This window comes from Acanthochromis polyacanthus, chromosome 4 (genome assembly GCF_021347895.1).
Source record: "Acanthochromis polyacanthus isolate Apoly-LR-REF ecotype Palm Island chromosome 4, KAUST_Apoly_ChrSc, whole genome shotgun sequence".
Taxonomy (NCBI): domain Eukaryota; kingdom Metazoa; phylum Chordata; class Actinopteri; family Pomacentridae; genus Acanthochromis; species Acanthochromis polyacanthus.
Genome location: NC_067116.1, coordinates 35,313,064 through 35,332,257, shown reverse-complemented (window position 1 = coordinate 35,332,257; position 19,194 = coordinate 35,313,064). Strand labels below are relative to the sequence as shown.

At 39.4% G+C, this 19,194-nt stretch overlaps 1 protein-coding gene across 1 annotated transcript; it reads left to right on the top strand.

Moving 5' to 3' along the window:
• Nucleotides 1-106: 106 nt before the first annotated feature.
• Nucleotides 107-18,370, top strand: lama3 (laminin, alpha 3). The gene is made up of 33 exons (XM_022216506.2): nt 107-438; nt 876-989; nt 1,484-1,596; nt 1,700-2,055; nt 3,579-3,623; nt 3,720-3,871; nt 3,994-4,104; nt 4,326-4,437; nt 4,678-4,848; nt 5,861-6,057; nt 6,136-6,252; nt 6,339-6,481; nt 6,569-6,707; nt 6,794-6,893; nt 6,990-7,106; nt 7,180-7,350; nt 7,492-7,637; nt 8,972-9,175; nt 9,272-9,420; nt 9,503-9,665; nt 11,153-11,280; nt 11,381-11,531; nt 11,631-11,735; nt 11,829-11,962; nt 12,052-12,169; nt 13,710-13,844; nt 13,911-14,053; nt 14,134-14,238; nt 15,629-15,773; nt 15,864-15,979; nt 16,145-16,325; nt 17,726-17,875; nt 17,964-18,370. Exons 4-33 carry the CDS (start codon nt 1,932-1,934, stop codon nt 18,069-18,071), a joined length of 4,080 nt encoding a protein of 1,359 aa, XP_022072198.2. The 5' UTR covers nt 107-438; nt 876-989; nt 1,484-1,596; nt 1,700-1,931; the 3' UTR covers nt 18,072-18,370.
• Nucleotides 18,371-19,194: the final 824 nt, after the last annotated feature.

The window sequence follows — 19,194 nt, the reverse complement described above, 5'->3', positions numbered from 1 at the left end:
TCCACCCATTATCAATACTGCAGGCTCAACAGCATCTTAAAGACTTCAACCACGCCTCGCTGAACTTCGAACCCAACTGTGCCAGTCTGCAGTCATTTACACTCACTGTCATTACAATGCAATGCAACGTCGTGGTAGAAAAAGCTCCAAGGTTCACCTGCTCCAGGGTTTACCAAGCAGGAGGAGGGAGAGGAGGAGTAGTGCTCTGGCGAGGAGGATTTTTCCACTTCAAGACTCCCATGGCTCAATGAAAAGCTCATAATGCAGCGGAAGACATCTGTGCTTTACATTGCAGCCTCTTTGTTTTTGCTCTGCTTTGCTCCGATTTGTTGCTCCGCTCAGAAGTTTGGGCAAGACAGTCAGACTGAGAGGAGACGCAGCACGATAAAGTTCTGCAATCCTTCCTACAGCAACCAGACAGCAGGTGGTGCCGCTCAGGTAACGCAGCTTTCTGTTCACATTTCTGAGATTACAATGCATGCTGTGGTGCAAAACAAAGTCAAAAAGTAAAGTTTGTGTTTGGATGTGAGAGCATACAGCTGCTATTAAATCTTCAGAGAAAGTCACTATCATGCATTCATTTTATTATGTGCCAGACACCCACACCTCCACCAGGCTATATAGTGACCTTGTGTGTGTCCATTTTGCACGTGCTCCTCAGTGAGCCCCACCCTGATTTTCAGATCACACCAGTGAAAGGATTGTATTTTCTTTGTACAAACATACCTGTGTGTACAAAGGATAACATGTCCACGTTCTTGCAGTGTGATTACTCTGTGATAACACATTACCTCCAACCAGGTCAGGCGGCACTGGAGTGTTTGCTCGTGTTAATTGGCCCACGTTTTATGGTTCAGCTCTCTGTGTTCGTACAGAAATGCCTCCCGGGCTTCTACAGAGAGTGGACTGGATCGCACAGGGGTCAGTGTGTGCCATGTAGCTGCAACGGACTCTCCAAAGAGTGTGATGAGCGAACAGGGAACTGTGTGGTTGGTCTTCACACAGACATAGACACACACACACACACACACACACAGGCACACACACAGACACACACACACACACAGACACACACACATACTATGTTTTTCTATCATTGTGGGGATCTACCATTGACTCCCATCCATATCTAACCTCTAACCCTTACCCTAACCCTAACCTTAACCCAGACCAAAACAATGGCTAACCCTAAAGAAATGTTTTTGCATTTTTACTTTTTTCAGTAACAACAACATGGTCAAGAAAACACTGTTTAAACTTGTGAGGACCGAAATGAGGTCCCCACAAGTGACATTGTTTTCGGTTTTCCTACAGTTGTGGGGACATTTGATCCCCACAAGTATAGCCAGCACCTGATCCCCCCCCCCCACACACACACACACACAATGGGTCACTTGTTAATTTACATCAGTTTTGTGTCCATATTGCTCAACCAGATGGAAATCATGTTGCCTTTGTTGTGTTTGATCTAACTGACCTCCAGAACTGTCAGTTCAACACGACCGGAGACCACTGTGAGCGCTGTAAAGAGGGTTACTATGGAAACGCAGCCAAGAGGACCTGCCGGGCCTGTCCATGCCCCTTTGCACAGAACAAGTCGGTGTCTGGTGATGACTTGCTTTGACTCTGCAGAGTTTTAAGTCATTAGAGTTTTTATTTTGCATGAGACCAAAGGTCTGCTTTGCTTTTTCTTCTTTAGTTTTGCATTAGCCTGTATGGACGTGGGCTCAGGAGTGGTTGAATGTTTGTGCAGACGTGGTTACAGTGGAGTCAGATGTGAGAGGTGGGACACACATGCTCATGTTAACTAGTGCTTTTCGAGACTACTTTTTAATGGTGTTGAAAAATTCTCAGTACACTGACTGACATTTACATTTTCATCAGTGAAGCAAAAAGTCTTCCATCTGAATCCAAGCAACTCTTTCCTTCATATGCTTCTTTTGCCTGTAAGATGTGCTTATGGTTATTATGGGAATCCACTGGTAAATGGAGGCAGCTGTAAGCCCTGCAACTGCAAGAACGGAGGCTTGAACATTTGTGATTCTCTCACTGGACGTGAGTATATGTTTTCCCCTCAATTACACACAAATAATCGTTTATTAGAAATAATTGTCAGTTAAATAGAGAATCAGTGTCATTAATTACTTCTCACAATAAACACATTTTTACAGACCTTTGCTGGTGAAAAAGTTTTCAGTGTCACTAACATTTCCACATTGTGTTTTTGTATGCTGTATACTAAGCAGTTATTGTCATCTGTACCTTAAAATGGCAGCATTCGAATGATAGTCTCAAATTTCATACGTGAAAAACCAAACAATCTATCCTGCCAACTTGCAGGGTGGAGCCTTCTTTAAATTCTGCTTCTTTGGAGTTATTCTCTGTGTCACATTCATAATGTTTGGCTGAATTACGCCATTATACCATCTTGTCATTGTGTAGTGTAAAGCAGTTTGAACAGAGTTGTAGGTGAGCTGGTGCCATTAGTGGAAGGAGACGGGTAGAAAAAGAGACTGGAACTACATTCGTGCCATTTCAAGGCAAAAAGGAGTTGTTCCTGGTTTAAAAGCTAAATAAAGTTTTTGATTTGATGTTAAAGAGTCAATTTTTCAGTCGTCGCGGACACGAGGTTTATAATACCGACAAGTGAAATGACGTGTGCTCTCTGGTAGTACGGACAAGCTATTTTAAGATAAGAAGGGTTTAAATTCACGGAAACAAAACTAAACATGCAACTATTACACACAGAGATGAGTTTTTCAGGGTTTAATCAGCAGCCGTTAGACTACAAAAACTGATCAAAGTTGTACAGGCCGTGACATCCTGACTTTTGGTCTCTAACACAGGTCAAACTCTAAACATGCTTCTTACATCCTGTCTTCAGTTTGCACAGGTATGAGTAGCTTGCAGTTTGGTAAATCAGCTATTTTGTAGTGTAGACTTAGATTTAGACTGACTTTATTATCTCCAGAGGGAAATTTAGTAGCTCCAAGTCAAAGCTATAGTGCACTACGAAGTCATCTCAAGGCCAAAATGTAGTGAAAGCGAGTGACTGTATTTGCTCGTGGACAATGCAAATCACTGGAGTGAGTCCGGTTAGAACTCCAAATGAAGAGGCGTTGGATGATGCAAGGGCTTTAATGAGGAGCATGACATTTACTGAGCAGCCTTTTCTACATGTAGCATACAGAAGCTACATGGACTGAGTCAGATCATCATGCATTGCTATCATCTCTCGGTAAAAATAGCAATGCTGTGCTGCCCATGGCCTCAGATGTGGTGCAGATGTCCTGGCTTTGTTTAATTCTGATTGTGAAGAGGCATTACATTCAAGTGGTCCTCGAAATATAGCAACAGCTGTCCGCTCTCATCCAATGCTAAGTCCTCTATGTAGCAAACTCTGCATGATGGGTGAGCAGACAATCTGAACACAACTTAAATCTGAGAAAATAACCCAGATGACATCACCAGGCTTTATATTATCACACTTGTAGTTCCACAGAAGAGATTATATTGTTTTAGTACAACAGTGGCTTTAATGTCGTGAGATCTACTTTGACATCCTTTCCTTTTATCAGAGTGCCTCCCATCTGGCAACAGCAGCTCTGATGATCCCTGCCACAGTGAGTTTGTATTGAAAATTGGCCTTATTCTTGTGTTTTTTGTCTTTTTGGTTTTGATACGAAGACATTTAAGTAACTAATTCTATTTTGTGACAGAACATGGCAGCTGTACTTACGCTTTGCTGGTCGACTTGGAGAAGATGGACGGTGTTCTGGCTTGGATGGGGCAGCAGCTGCAGAACATCAGTCTTGAGCCTGCATCACTGTTCAGCCTGAACAACCTAGAAGCTGACATCTCTAAAACCAAGGTACATGCAGCTATGAGGAGTTTCTGTCTGTGAAGATCTTGCAGAAATAGAACACAGTCCCTTTTATAGCATACAGCAATGTTTCTTCATATTCACATTTCTGTTCACCTCATGTTTCCCAGATTCAGGTTGGGAGGTTCAGCACTGCTGTGAAACACCTGCATCCAAAGGTTGAACAGCTGGATGCAGACGTGGATGTTGTCAGACGTGACCTGAGTCAGCTCACTGATGAGGTACCCGGAGCGAGTTTTCCACAGTTAATCAAAATGAAACTCAATCAGAACTTTAAAGAGAAAACCGCAATTTTGTAAATGGAAATTATTGTTTGAATACTGCAGGAGGTATATTTATAAACTGATTACATTACATAGGAAGCAATAAACTACATACTCCTCTTTCATTATGTCAATTTATATAAACACTAAACTATTTTTGAAAATGACTAACTTTCCAGACACTGAAAACTACATCAGACATAGAGAAGGTTTTCCAGAATGCAAATGAGACAAAATTAAAGGCAGAAGATATTCTCTCCGAAGCTGAAGCTCTTCTCACGGCAATACAAGGTACATCACTCAAATATCAATACATGTGTTCTGGTCTGAATGTGGACTCAAGCATCCTTAACTCTATTTTTTTCTGCTAAATGATATTGGCTTGAATCGAGATGAGCAGATATTTCCTGCCTCTCCTGTCCAAGACTTTGTGAGACTTTTTAAGGAAGCTGAAGGATGGTTTCTGTCAAAGTGAGCCTCAGCCGCATACATATCACTAACAAGACTGTCTCTGCTCTTGTGGTTTGTCAGAATTGATAAAGCAGCTAACTGAGGTGAAACCTGGAGATTCAGTGTCTCTCTCTGAAAAGCACAAAGGCAGAATGATGGAGGAGGCTCAGCGCAATGTGCAGAAAATGAGAGAAAGAAACTGCACTGCTGAGAGGGACAAAGCCGGCAGAGAACAGGAGAAGACACATGAATGTAAGAGATTTTAATTTATTCTTTAGTAGTTCTTTAGCATAGAGAACATAACATGTTAATAAAAATAGAGTCATATTAATCTGTATTTATCGTTGTCAAACAGTCACTCAGGAAGATAATAATCTATAACATGATAATCAGTTAGCTTTGGATGGGAGCCAGACTGGCTGTCCCCACCTGTTTATGCAATATCAGCCACCTGCCGGCTGTAGCCTCGTATCTGATGAACTGATATGAATAGAATCAACTATTTCATCGCATGTATAAATATTTTAGTGAAAACCTCTGGCCCAACATACACCTGAGTTTTTGGCCTGAATCTGACTGTCATCCTCCAAAGCCAGCAAAATGATCAGTGTGGACCAGATCTGGTCCCGATGCGGAACCAGAATCTGACAGTCATCCTACAAGTGGGCCATACTCCAGTCCAGGAACCAATCATATATTGAGCCAGAGAAAACACAAATATTTGGCCCAAGTATTGGCATGATGGCCTCCAAAAATCTCAAACTATTCCTTCAGTCTTGTATGCAGTAATGTGTGCCTTCAAATGTATTAATTTATGGTGGAAATATCTTTATGTAAAAGAGAATGACAAATTCAGGTACCAGGTGACCACTCAAAGCATCATTAAATATATACCCTTTCTGTAAAATATTCTGTAGTTGACTGGGATCATAATTGATATTTTGAGACCAAAATAAACCCAAAGATTCCGTGCTGAAGATAAAAGATCTGATTCTGTTTGAGGCATTGTTTTATCTATTAGTACTGTTAAGTCTTCTCTCAAAATAACTACTCCATTGGAGGACACAAATGCTTGTGTCCTAATATTGACATATCCTCTGTGTCCCCCTTGAAATCTATTAAATCAATGCTTTAAAAGAGCTACAGAGATACATACAATATCACTGCAGGTAGTCTGATTTTGAGTTGGATGACACTGGATGGCTAATATCCTGTTTCTTCTGCCTAAATATGTGAAATCCAAAACCTGCCTGTTTGTCCTCAGTGTTGGACTTCATCAGGAACAACATGACAGATCTTGCAGAAACCAACCAGGCTGTCTTGAATCAGACTGCAGACTCAATGATGGCCTCAGACTTGGCTCTGAGAGATTTGGCTGAGCCGCTTTTAAATGCAGAGGACACGGTCGACAGGACCCAAGGCCTTAACCTGAAAAGTCAAACTACCCTCCAGCAAGTGCAGGTAATTGGGAACACAGCTGTTCACGTCATACATTGCTATGCAATAGGACACTTTGTAATTTTTCCCTTCTCTTGCCAGAATCTCCACGCTCAGCTGGAAGAAGAACAAAGCACGTTGCTTCCTGTGACTGAAATGACTAAAGACCTGCTAAAGAACATTAGCGATATCTTTTCAGTGCTTGAGGAAATTAAACAAGTAAGCAGGCATCTGTTTTAACTGGCGTGACTTCACAGGGAACGCTCTGAGCCATGAACTTAAAGTTTCTTGGGTGTAAATTGCAGGAATTTGAGAATCAGGCAGCTCAGATGGATGGCGCGAAGAAGGAACTCTTAAAGAAGTTAAACAGTATGGATAAAGTGGATGCTGTAGCCAAGGCTGAGGAGCATGCAGAGGAGCTCAACAGACTGGCAACAGAATTAGAACAGTGAGTGAGAAAATGGGCATGCATATAGAGGCATTAGATAAAAACTGAAGACAGCAGTGTTTCTTATTTACCTGGATGTTTTCGCAGGGCTCTTCGTAATGCTTCCAACAGCAGTAAGCTACTTGATACTGTGGGTATTGGAGCATATGACAGCATCATTAACGCCATAGAAAAGGCACAAGTGGCAGCAAATCAGTCCAGAGACGCTGCTGATGAAGCCTTAGAGGTAACTAAAGTGCTGTTAGTAATAATGCTGAATGAAAACCTGAATGTTGCCAGAAATAATAACGTGTTTTTGAAATGATGAATTAGGACACAAAGGAGGGAGGTCTGGCCAGCAGGGCCGATGGACTCAAAGACAGTTCAACTCATTTATGGAGGGAAGCCAACGACACTCAGAGCCACCTTAAAGGTCTGTGAAGAGCATCGATTCTAACAAGCCACATTCATTATCTTCGCTTTGAACGTGCAAAAGAAACTGAAAAGATTCTCCGTTTCTTTTGAACAGTGCTTTCACAAACAGTGAAGAGCCACAAGGATCGAGTGAATAAGCAAAAGGAGAAAGGAGAATCGATGAAAGTGGACCTCTCAGCTGCTAGCGACCGCATAAAACAGATAAAGAGAGGTCTGTGGAGCATGTGCAATTAGTTGCAAAGGAGGAAAGAAATCGATTATTAGATTATTTGTTTTTATTTCAGATGACACACAAGCCCTGATAGAGTCGGTGAAAACTGCTGCCTCTGCTGTGAACTCTACTGTCAGTAATGCAGAAGACAGACTGAGAAATATCAGCCAGGAACTGGAAGGAATAAAATTAACTAACGCCAGTAAGAATACAGGAGATATCTTGACTGATGCAGATGAGGCCTGTAAGTATTTAATGGTGGAAAAGAGCCCCCTTTTAGATGTAAAACAAAACATTTTCTTCCATTTAGACATGTTAACCTCCATGTACAGCATTTAGCAGGGGAAATCTGATTTGCTAAATGTGGTTTCTGTTTGTGTTTCAGTGAAGAACTTCACCAGAACATTTCCTGTACTGACTGATAAACTCGCAGAAGTCGAGGCTCTCAGTGAGAAGACGTCTCCCAACATCACAGAAAGCATCAGAAAAATCAAGGACATTATAGAAGAGACGAGAAGCTTTGTTAACAGGGTACATTTTTCCTTCTGATCTCAAGTTTCTTGCTTGTTAGCCATGATTTAAAGCTGCTGTAGAACTGCCACTCAGCTTTTCAGTTTTCTCCAGATCCATGGAGTTTCATAACATCTTATGGGTCACTGTTTTTATTTTCGGTCCCACAATTGTGTTTCAGTTCAGTAACCATGTGTTCATCATGTATTTTTATGCAAATTTTAAAGCATCTCACTAGAAAAAGTTAATGAAAGGGGCTGAATTTGAAGAAACATTCCCAATTTTGCTTGCTTATGTGGTTTTTGATTTTGTCAAAAAGGAGTTATTGCAGAGTATGAGAGGCTGATCAGCTGCTTCTGCTTCATTTGTCTTTGCCTCTGGTCAGCATTAAACTACAAGCTGACATGGAAAATCATTATAGTTTTCCCAAATGAAAACAAGTCCTGAAACCTTCTATTCATTTTTCTCTTGTAGCCAAACTTTTGTTTTGTTTGCTTTTTTTTTTTAGCTATTAGAAAACAACTACTTTTGCTTCTGGCTTCTTCTACTCTATTTATTACAGTCATGCAGATCGTAAATTTCACTGCCACCTTCTGGAAAAACTACAGAGCCAAGCAGCTGATGGACAAAAGCCTTATTTGTATTTTCGTTTTAAAAAAAATGTCTGCAACATCTCAAACGTTGGCTTCAAATACGCTTGCAGATTATATGGAAACTCTCATAGAACTGATGTTTATATCTCATTTTAACAGAAAATCTGTAAAAATTCACTGCACAAATTGGACGAGTTTTTATAACTTCTATGAATTTATCTGATTGGACATTTCAGCTTGCAGTCCTTCTGTTTTGCTGTTTATCACACATTAGCAGAGATTCAAATGGTCTTAAAAACAAAAAGTACAACGTTAGCTACTCACCTGTTGGTGCCTTGTAAGCAAATCACTAAAACTACTATTAACAGCATCTGTACAGTAGTATAGTACGAATGAGAGACAATAGTTTCACTGTTTATTTGATTCTTGTTCAGTACAGCACTCTATAAAATTCAGCGATTAATTACCTCTTTGGCTCATGTGGTGGCACTTTTGTCTTATAGATTGCCACCTTCAGAAAAACGTACTAATCTGTAAGCCCTATTTATGACATGTATGTTGACATAAATTCAGTAACTCTGATATGACCTGAATGACATATAAGTAGCTAAAATAAGATATCTTTGGTTGAGGTGGTGGAGACCCAACCAGAGCTAAAAGGAGACTGAATGTTTGACTGATGATGATATAAAACCTAAATGTCAGTGATATAAAGCCATTTCTATATATATATAACTTCCACCTTGTCGTGTTTTCTCACAGCTCTCTATTACGACCACTTTTAATGGAAAAGGTCACATTGAGCTTCAACCTCCGAGAAACCTGGAGGACATTAAAGCATTTACAGCTGTTGATTTGCTCCTCCGTCGCCATGGCAACGACCCTTCGAACGCTGGTAAAAGACGAAAGCGACGCCAAAACAGACACATCGCCAACCAGTTTGTTTTCTACCTGGGCAACAAGGATGTAAGTGTGAAAGACAAATCTGTATTTAACATGATGGGACTTGGCATCTTTTCATATATTTTATTTTTTTCTTATATACTTTTCTTCCATCTTTAGGCTTCTGGAGACTACATCGGGATGGCTGTCAGAGACTCTGTGCTTATTTGTGTCTATAAGTTGGGTGGAGTCATTCACGAAGTGGAAACCAGCCCAATAACAATCACCAATGCAAACTCCACAGACTTTGACAGGGTGATCTTCCACAGGTACTTTAAGGAGTCACCCTGTATTTTCTATTTGAAAGTGGCTATTGTGCAGCCAACAAGTTGATCCTTTCTATTCCTGCAGAGTTTACCAGGATGCGGAAGTCAACATCACTCAGAACTTCCTGTCACAGAAGAGAAACAACCTGCCTCCTAAACGAAACCTTCCAGACACGATGGCTGGTGTCCTCGACCTGGATCCAGACAGCGTTGTTTTCTACGTGGGCGGCTATCCAGAGGGCTTTATTGTAACTAGTCACTAAAATCATGCCATTATATCTGAATGTGTTTAGTTTTTATGGTGTCAGACAAGGCTTTTGAAAACTCCAAACCCAGTTAACAAGCATCTCTACTACTTAGCAGATAGTGCTTATTTCTGTGGAAAAACTACGATCACCAAGAAAAAAAAAGCACAATAAGTTATGCATGGTTAAAAATAAGAAGGATTAGTGGTGAGTTGAGATTTTGACTTACTATGTCAAAATTGTGAGACAGTGTCCGATAATTTTTTGAACTTTTAAGTCATAACTTTTACTCAATATCTCATAGTTTTGGTTCTACATACTCATCGCTCATTATGTCAATTTATAGAAACACTATTTTTAAAAAAGATAAATTTACGAGACATTGAAAACTACATTAGACGTTGAAAAGGTTTTACAGAATGCGAATGAGACAAGGTTTTGGTCTATTAATGCTGACTTAAGCCAAAATTAAAAGATCTTGAAATAGAATCACACATTTTTTTATGTAGGCTCTCATATGTTTGCTGTAATTAATCATAATTTTTACTCGGTATCTTCTAACTTTGGCTTCATAACTAATAATTTAGACTTAATATGTGTGTAATATCTCAAATATTTGTCTTAGCAAGTCAGAACTTTGACTTACTCTCTTATAATTTTGGTTTAATATCTAATAATTTTGGCTTAATAAGCCAAAATCAAGAAATGGTGAATTAGAATAACTTTGATGTTGTAACTTGTACTAATTTGTTTATTTTAATAAGTCATGACTTCACTTGTTATCTCATTATTTTGGTTTATTAGCTACTAATTTGACCTAACAAGTCAAAATTAATCGGTAAGACCTAATACGTCCAAATTAGGAGATCTTTAATTAGAACGACAATATTTTTTCTGCAATATCTTATATGAATACTACATCAATACTCTGACTTTCTATCTCATAATTTTGTTTTAATGTTGACTCATTTTGACTTAATGAGCCAAAATTTACAGATCCTGAATGAGAATCACATTTTTTAAAGTAGTATCTCATATGTTTGCTTTTATAAGTCAGCTCTAACTTTCTGTCTCTTAATTTTGGTTTAATAATTATTCATTTTGATGTGATAACCAAACTTTTGAACTTTTGAATCATACTTTTGCTGTACTATTTATATTTTTGACGTTGGGTTAATTAAATCGACAGCAAGTTTTGAACTGCGGTAATGGTGGAAATCCCTACTTCCTGCTAATACTCGCTTTTAAAACCTAAATCTAAAACACGATAGCAATCATATTCCGAATGACAAATTGAACAATTTAGAGCCAGCACAGAGCTCTTCATCACAGTTTTGTAGGAAAAGGTTAATGGAATAACACCCGAGAAAGAATAGCTACTTTTGACGACCAGAAATGGCTTCAAGAAAATAATTTTCATCGGTAAAATCTGCCTTTCACAAAATTGTACGTTTTCAATCCACGTCTCTGTTCTCTTTCTGGTCTTTCAGCCCCCAGTGGAGCTGCGTTACCACCGATACAGAGGAGCCATGAAATTCTCCTACATCAACGACAATCCTGTTTGTCTCTTCAACCACAAACACGCAATCAATATGGATGCTAAGCAGCTTTCTGTGAAGTAAGCATTAAAAAAAATCTCTCAGAACAGTTTGAACAGTCTGTCACTATGATGACTAGAAAATGTCAAATAACGATTCAATTACTCTTTGTGCGTTCAGGACTCCTCAGTCGGAGGTGTCTGATTTTTATGAGGGAACAGGTTACCGCATGGTTTTAATAAAGGAACCGGACAAGAAGAAGAAGCGACGAATCAGGTTCCACACCAACAGCAGAGAGACAAACGCCTTGTTATTCTACATTGGAAATGAAGTACGATGTTTATTACTGAGATTCACAAGCACCAGCCCAACTCTTAGTGGTTACAGCTGCACAAACAGATACAGGACTGGTGTGTTTTATCTGTTGCAGGATTCTTTTGTCTGTTTGTTCTTGGACAGAGGCTTCCTGGTGCTTCAGGGACGACAAGCAGACCGAGACTTAAGAATTCAGGCTTCTGAAAGAGTGTCTCTGTTTGTAAGATCAACACGGATAATCACATAAAGCAATGCATTTTCTTAAAAGTCAGATTTTATTCTATTTATTAACTGTCTTATGTTTCTCTATCAGAACAAACAGTTTGCAATCAGTATCGAAAACACATTTGAGGTGTACAGCGGGACAACAAAAATCTCCACCGATCACATTTATGCAAACTACAGGAGTTATTACATCGGAGGTCTTCCAGCAGAGCTCAGGCAGAGGTAAGAAAACTCGTAACATGCTACACTCACAGCGTCAGCGCTTTAGATTAACGGCTAGAAGTGGATCTTTTCATTTCTTTGAATCGCAGACACAACATCACAGCCGCTCCGCTCAGAGGATGTGTGGATCACGTGAGAGAAGATGCAGAAATCGTAGAGTACAGCAGGACGATTGGTGTCAGCGATGGATGTCCAGAGTCCTTACTGGTAAACTATTTCATAGATGTACACATTTTCAAGGACTATAGCCAAAAGTGATAAGGAAATGGAAAATACAAAAAAAAAAAAAAAAAAGAGGGAGAAAACAATCCTTTATCATACAGTGCCAGAGGATTATCACAGAGCCTTTGTGATTGGTGAAGTATGGTAGTTTACGTTGAAATTTTTAGATTACAAATTACAGACATTGCAGATTTGCATCACAAATGATCTTCACAATTGTTACACTTTACTAGAGGTGCAGTAATGTGGGTCGGCTGCATTTTAATTTAGGAGAGGACACGTGTAGCCGAAGGCGTGGAAATTTGGACCTTCAGAAATTTAATTTCCTGCATTTTCTTGTATTTTTTTTGCTCAAATTCATTGCTTTTCCTCATCAGTTTACGGTGGATTGAACTCAAAATTCAAGTGAGAATTCAGAATATGAATGAATGAATACACATGGATGCTAGTACGCTTTCAACAATAAATGTAGTGGTTTGTTGCTTGAAAAAAAGGCCCAGTGCTGAAGAAAGTAGACCTTCCCCAGTTTGAGGCAATGTTTTGTCTATAATCTTATAGCAGTTTTTCAAAGTAGAAATCTGCTGTGTTGTTCTCGTTTTTATTGAGGGGCAAATCCCTGTGTTATTGAAGGGGAATCTATGTTTCTGTTAGAGATTTAAAGGTACAATTAGTCCTCTGTTGACTTTGCTTTCATATTAAAGCCATTGAAATGTCTGTGTTGTGCCCAAACAGAATGTTACAGTAGCACTAGTAGAGGAAAAACATGCCAGCCTACCAACTCAGTATCATAAGCTAAAAATTAACATCTACAAAGAATCTGCTAATACTAGCTACAAGGATACTTCACACATTTATTGGGCTCACCAGAGATTGTTTCTCAACATAATCTCTCAACTTCAATGCACTTGGTTCGCTAATGTTCAAACTTCACTATGCCTCTGTGGCAGAAGGTCCAATCTTGATGCTGTTCAACAGCATGCATGATCACATCATCACTCTGAAAATGGCACCCATGCAAATGGGATATCAGTTTGGGAAAGATATGGAAGTCGGATGGTGCAGGTGGTATCAGGAAGGTTCATGAGGCAACGGTTCAAAACCACATTTGGCTGCTTTTGCCACCTGTGCTGTGTGGACAGACACATTGTCCTGGAGCAACATCCGCCAGCTCCAAGACTTCCTTTACTTGCAAAGAATGACAACAAGCATTTGAGTTTTTGCGCAAAGTGATATAAGGCTTTCTAGGATACAATTATGCCCCGAAATGGGAGTTACGCCCTTTGTTTCCATGTGAGGCCAAGAACTTTTTAAAGTACCCTCGTAGTATAATCCAGCAGCAGCTATAGATTAAACCAACCAAAGCAAGGCCATAACAGGAAAATGTCAGAGAGCATGACACTGAACAATGTTGGGACTAATTATAATTCTAACTGTGGATGTGTCAGCCACAGTTTCGCTTTAATGCACTGAGAGAACAGCAATTAGTCTCAGGAGTCTAAAACCTCTGCGTTTCTGGCTCTTCCAGGGTGTTCGTGCAGCTACGTTGAATTCAACCCTGTCCGGCGATTCTCTGTTTGTCTGGGACAAACAGCCGCTCAGAGTCTCTCTGGGCTTCAGGAGCACCGACAGACAAGGTGTTCTCCTCCAGAGCAGCTATCAGGTAAACACTGCACACCTCGTATGAAGGTTTAAAAGAGAAACTGAATTAGTAATAATCTCTCCACAGGGCTCCTCTTTGGTCCGTGACCTCCAACTGTCCGTGGCTGACGGCTTTGTAGTGTTTAACTGTTATAATTATACCCTGAAGTCACAAAAAAGATACAGTGATGGAGCCTGGCATTACTTATCTGCAGTGGGGAGGCCAACAGGGTAAGACGTGTCATTGATTTGTAGATAACTGAGCCCAATTTAGAAACACCATATTATTAAACCTGTCGTCATTTTCTCAGGTTGGAGCTCAGCATCGATAATGAAGATGTGACTCAGGGGAAATCGCCTGTCACTGGGAGACAAGAGGGGATTTTCAAAGGCTGCATTGCGAATCTTTACACAAGGTTACACATCTGTTGTTTTATTTTAATGGTTGTTCTAATATACAGTCATGGGGAAAAAAACTAGACCATCGTTGTTGCTTAAGCTTAATTGTATTTCCAGGGTATATAAGAGGCAATTTCATGTCATAAGCAGCACTGCGCATGCAAAGGCCTAGAGTGGTTTCCTGCTTACATTCAAGCCGCAGCACAACTCAGAAGTTGTCAGCTCTCACATAATGCCCTAAAACAAAAGAATCATGTGAAGCCACAAAGGCAGCCATCTTGGCACTCCTGAAAATTGGAATTAGTGAGAAACAGGTAGCAAAAAACAGAAGATCTCCAAGACAGCCATTTATTACACCAAGAAAAAATAAGTTGAACATGGTACTACCAAATTGCTAGCTGGTCATGACAGAAAACGTCCTTCTGCCACACGAGATGACCGTGCACTCATCCATTTTTGACTGTTGATGATTGGGCTAAGGTTCTCTTCAGTGATGAATCCAATTTTTAGTTGATGTCCACTCCAGCCAACTTACTGGCTAGGAGGAAGCCTGGAGAAGCTACAAACCAGACTGTCTGGCCTTACAGTAAAACATGGGGGTGGATCATTGACCATCTGGGGTTGTTTCAGTTTGGGTAGAACAGGGCAAATGCAATTCTGTGAAGTGCCAATGGGCCAGGTCATGTACAGGGCTACTCTTAAAAACAGTCTTCGTCTATCAGCTGGAAAACTCTTCCTGCCTTGAATGACTGGATTTTCCAACAATGCCCCTTGCCACACGGCAAGGTCAGTTAAAACCTGGATGGAGAACCAGAACATTGGAACCATGCTTTGGCCTGCTCAATGACCAGATCTAAATCCAATTTAAAACCTGTGGAAAATCATCAAACGCAAAATGGAGAATCACAAACCCAAAAACAAAGCAAATTTGTTTGAATTTGTGCAACAGTAACGGGCTGCTGTGACGGCAGAACAATGTCAGAAGCTGGTGGAGAGCATGCCAAGACGCATGGCTGCACTCATCAGAAACAGTGGTTACGCAACCAAGTACTAACTCCATGTGACTAAAACTGACAGAAAAGAAAAGATGGAATACCTAAAAGCACTGTTATTGGCAATACAATGTCATAGCTATCGATGTAAGAACTCAAATGATTTTGGTTATTATCAAGAAAACCATGGAAAATGTCTGACATCAGCTCTTAAATTAAATTCTTATGAGATATTTTTGTTGTTATCATTATATTTGTCCAAACAAATGTAACTTTAGTCGTACCAGGCATTAAAATGAACAATAAATTGAAGAAAACAAGGGTGATCCAGTAATTTTTCCATGACTGTCCATCATGTTTAGCGTTTTTTTTCCCTCTCATTTATTCTCTATAAAATATCTCTGATTCCACACAGGCCTGAGCACAGCTTCGTACCTGCTGATCTGAGTGCATTATCACAAACAGGAGACATGGTGCTCGGTCAGTGCAGTCTCCACCCCCCACCGGACAGTGAGCTTTTACCAGCACCAGTGCTGAAAAAGTCCCAGAAACGCAAACCTGTGAGTACATCAAACCATTATTCCTACAGCACCTCCTATTGCTTTTTATGATGAGACGGTAACATGGGTTATTTTCCTGCAATGTGTCAGACTCAGGTCCCTGCAGGCAGCCATTGTGGTCAGCAGCAAACTCGGTGTGAATACCAGCTGTCTGAGGAACACAGCTGGATCAGCTATAATCTGCCACTGCAGGACCTGAACTACAGGTACAAAACACCGTGTTGTTTCCCGAATGTGTAGAAATGATGACAGAGCTATTTAGGGTGTCGTTTGGGCACATTTTCTAACAAAAACTTCTTTTTCAAAGTCATTCACCCAACCTTCATCCATCCAGCAATTCATTTATCTAGACTTCACTGTTGTGCTCTCAGGCCTCACTTCTCTCTTGACATCAAGACCAAGTCCTCCAAAGGGTTGATCTTCCATGTAGCTGGAAGAGGAGTCGTCCCCCTGCTGGCTCTCTACATGGCCAATGGCAAGATCAAGATGTGGCTCGGGCAAAACCGAATCATCCAGCACAAGGAGAGGAGCAACGACGGGGACTGGCACAGAGTAGTTATCAGTTCATATGAAGTGATAGAAGCAACAACTGGGAATTCACTGCAGTTTTTAAACACCTGAGGGGTGGACTAAGAAGTGGGATTAGTGGGTTAGTGAGGTATGTTGAGCCTCATGTCAGAGTAAGATCTAACCTGCTGGATCGCCATGGTAACTGATGCTACACGGCTGAATAGGAGGTTTAGGACTTAAATCGGCTGTAGGAAGCACCTCCCTTTTACCAATTCCTGTCCTGATTTATTCTCTATGAGTGATAGAGATTGTTAGTTGGGGGAGCATTTTATATCTGTATCCTAGTAATGCTTTGAAGCACATTTAAAACCTCAGATGTTGAACCAAAGTGTTTGCTAGCACAGAAAAAAGATAAATTTTACACATTTAGAATTATTAATATTAAATCAAAATCCTGCAATGCTATATAATATAGAAATGTAATTCACTAGTTCAAATATTACGACGTACAGTGATATTATTGTACATATTTGCTTGATAAAATAGGAATATTAAGGCTAAGACTTTAATAATAGATATAATACAAATGAACCCTACTAAGTTAAATGACAAGGCTAGAATTTATTATCTTTTGTACCAAATTAATGACTGACTAATGTAAAAGTTAAGGTTAATACCACACAAACTGTATAATTTCTATCTGTATTGAACAACAAATCCAAAGATTCCCTTTGAGCAACCGCATAGGAAACAATGGAGAGGAAAAACTGGCAACAGGGCAAAAAAAAAAGCACAAAGTTTAATTCATTCTTTGCAATTTTACTCTTTAATTTTTATTTGTAAAGACTATAAACGAGTATACCGCCCTTCTAAGCTCATAAAATGTAGAATAGTGCTTCACAATGCTTCTGTGGAGAAACTGGGTGGAAATCAAGAGCTTGACAGTTATTTGGACAGTTATTTTAGCGGGAAGATTTCTACAATTCCACAATTTCATTTAGCAGATGCTTTTGTCCAAAGCGACGTACAACACAAGCAAGAATTCAGACATAAGGAAAAACCTGTAGTAAGTGCAAAAAGTGCTTCAAGTGTGATTGGTCAAAGGTGTTGCCGATTTATAGCGAAGTTAATCTTATTATTCTCAAGAGACAATTTGGTTTGCACAATCATCATACATCCCCACACATAGTGAAAAAAGTAAACTTGCAAATATGGAATGATGAAGAATGATGAATATAAATGTGCCACAAGAACAATAAAATTTAATTCACTGCTAGGACAGTAGAGTAGAAAAGGAAAAACTGATGCAGTGCTTTAGAAATATTGCTGCTTCTTATGGAACAATTATGGTGCTATTCATCGCCCACGAATGTCATTTTTAGTCGTCATCCATTCACTCAATGAATGAATGAATGACAGGTTGTCTGTGTGCATTTGTGCAGGTGGAGTTCAGTGTGGAGAAAAGCTCTTTTCATCTGCTGGTTGATGGGATCAGAGTGACTGACGGTAACTTACCCAACGATGAAGGTTCAGCTTTAGGCCTGCTCAACCCCGTTTATCTGGGAGGTGATCCAGCAAGCAGAGCCACTAAAGTTTGTACCAACAACTCAAGCTTCGTCACACATTTTCACACTTTTCTTTTAGTTTACATGCTGATAGCTGTTTCTTCTCCTCCCTCAGGGACACAGCATTCCCATGAAGAGTCTAATCAGCTGTGTTCGGGATTTCAGAATGAATGATGTGGCTGTTGGTGAACCTAAGGCCACTAACAAAATCTTACCCTGCTAATAAAATGCTTCAAATGAGTCATTAATTGTGTGTAAAAAGCAACTGCAGCCTTACTTGCAAAAGCCTAGAAATGTAACTATAAATGAAGGAATCTCCGAGTGTTTGTCAGATTTCTTTGATTTCCCTCAGAATCATTCACATTTTGGCAGATTATTGTAAATATGTAGTAGATGACTATAAATGGATAGCTTGCTATTAAAGAGAAACATATTATGACTGTAAAATTATTATAAATGTGTCTTAAATAATATGCTTGTGAAAGATATTGTTGCCGCTAATAATAAATAAATACAAACAGTGCCAGTGTTTGGTTTGTCTGTTCTGGGCTACTGCAGAAACACTGCAGTGAACTCGGTAGATGACGACCAGCTCACTCTGCAGACAAGAAAGGATCATTTGAAAGTGATGAAAACACAACGATTTTTATATTCACGCAATTACACACTAATGAAAACATAAAGTGAATCAGCCTCTCCAATAGATTCTAATAAATGCCACAAACTGCACTTTTAAATGAGCAATAGATTCTTATAAATGAGCAATGAATGAATTAGAAGTCTCAGATTGATTTGTATCATTGAGATGCAACCCTGCGCTCCAAGTCAATTTTAAAAACTGTGCGTTTCGACTTCAGTCACAGAAATACACGATAAACATGGCATTGCTGCAAATGTGTAATAAGAGTACTTTAAATATACAATATGTAACATTAAATGTGTAAAAACATACATGTGTGAAACAGAATGGTTAATATATTCCTATAAATAAGTAATAAAGCACTTTAAATGTGCAGTCATTTATGTTAGAAATTATTTCTGTTAGGCTGTAGTAAATTACAATACATGAGTAACAGATTACTATGAAATGTTAATCAATTAATTTGGATGATCAATAAAATACTCGAAAATTGTGAGGAATTTGATATGAGCAGCTTAATAGTTGTGTCATTGTAGTGACAATGAGTACGGATTAATAGAATACTGTAATTATGTTGCATATACATGAGTTATGACTTACATTATACATGTAAATAATTACATTGAAAATATATGCATGATACAGAACTTGAAATGTAAAATAAATTATTTTGCTATTGCCATAAATTAAGAGTAAATCGCCGTAT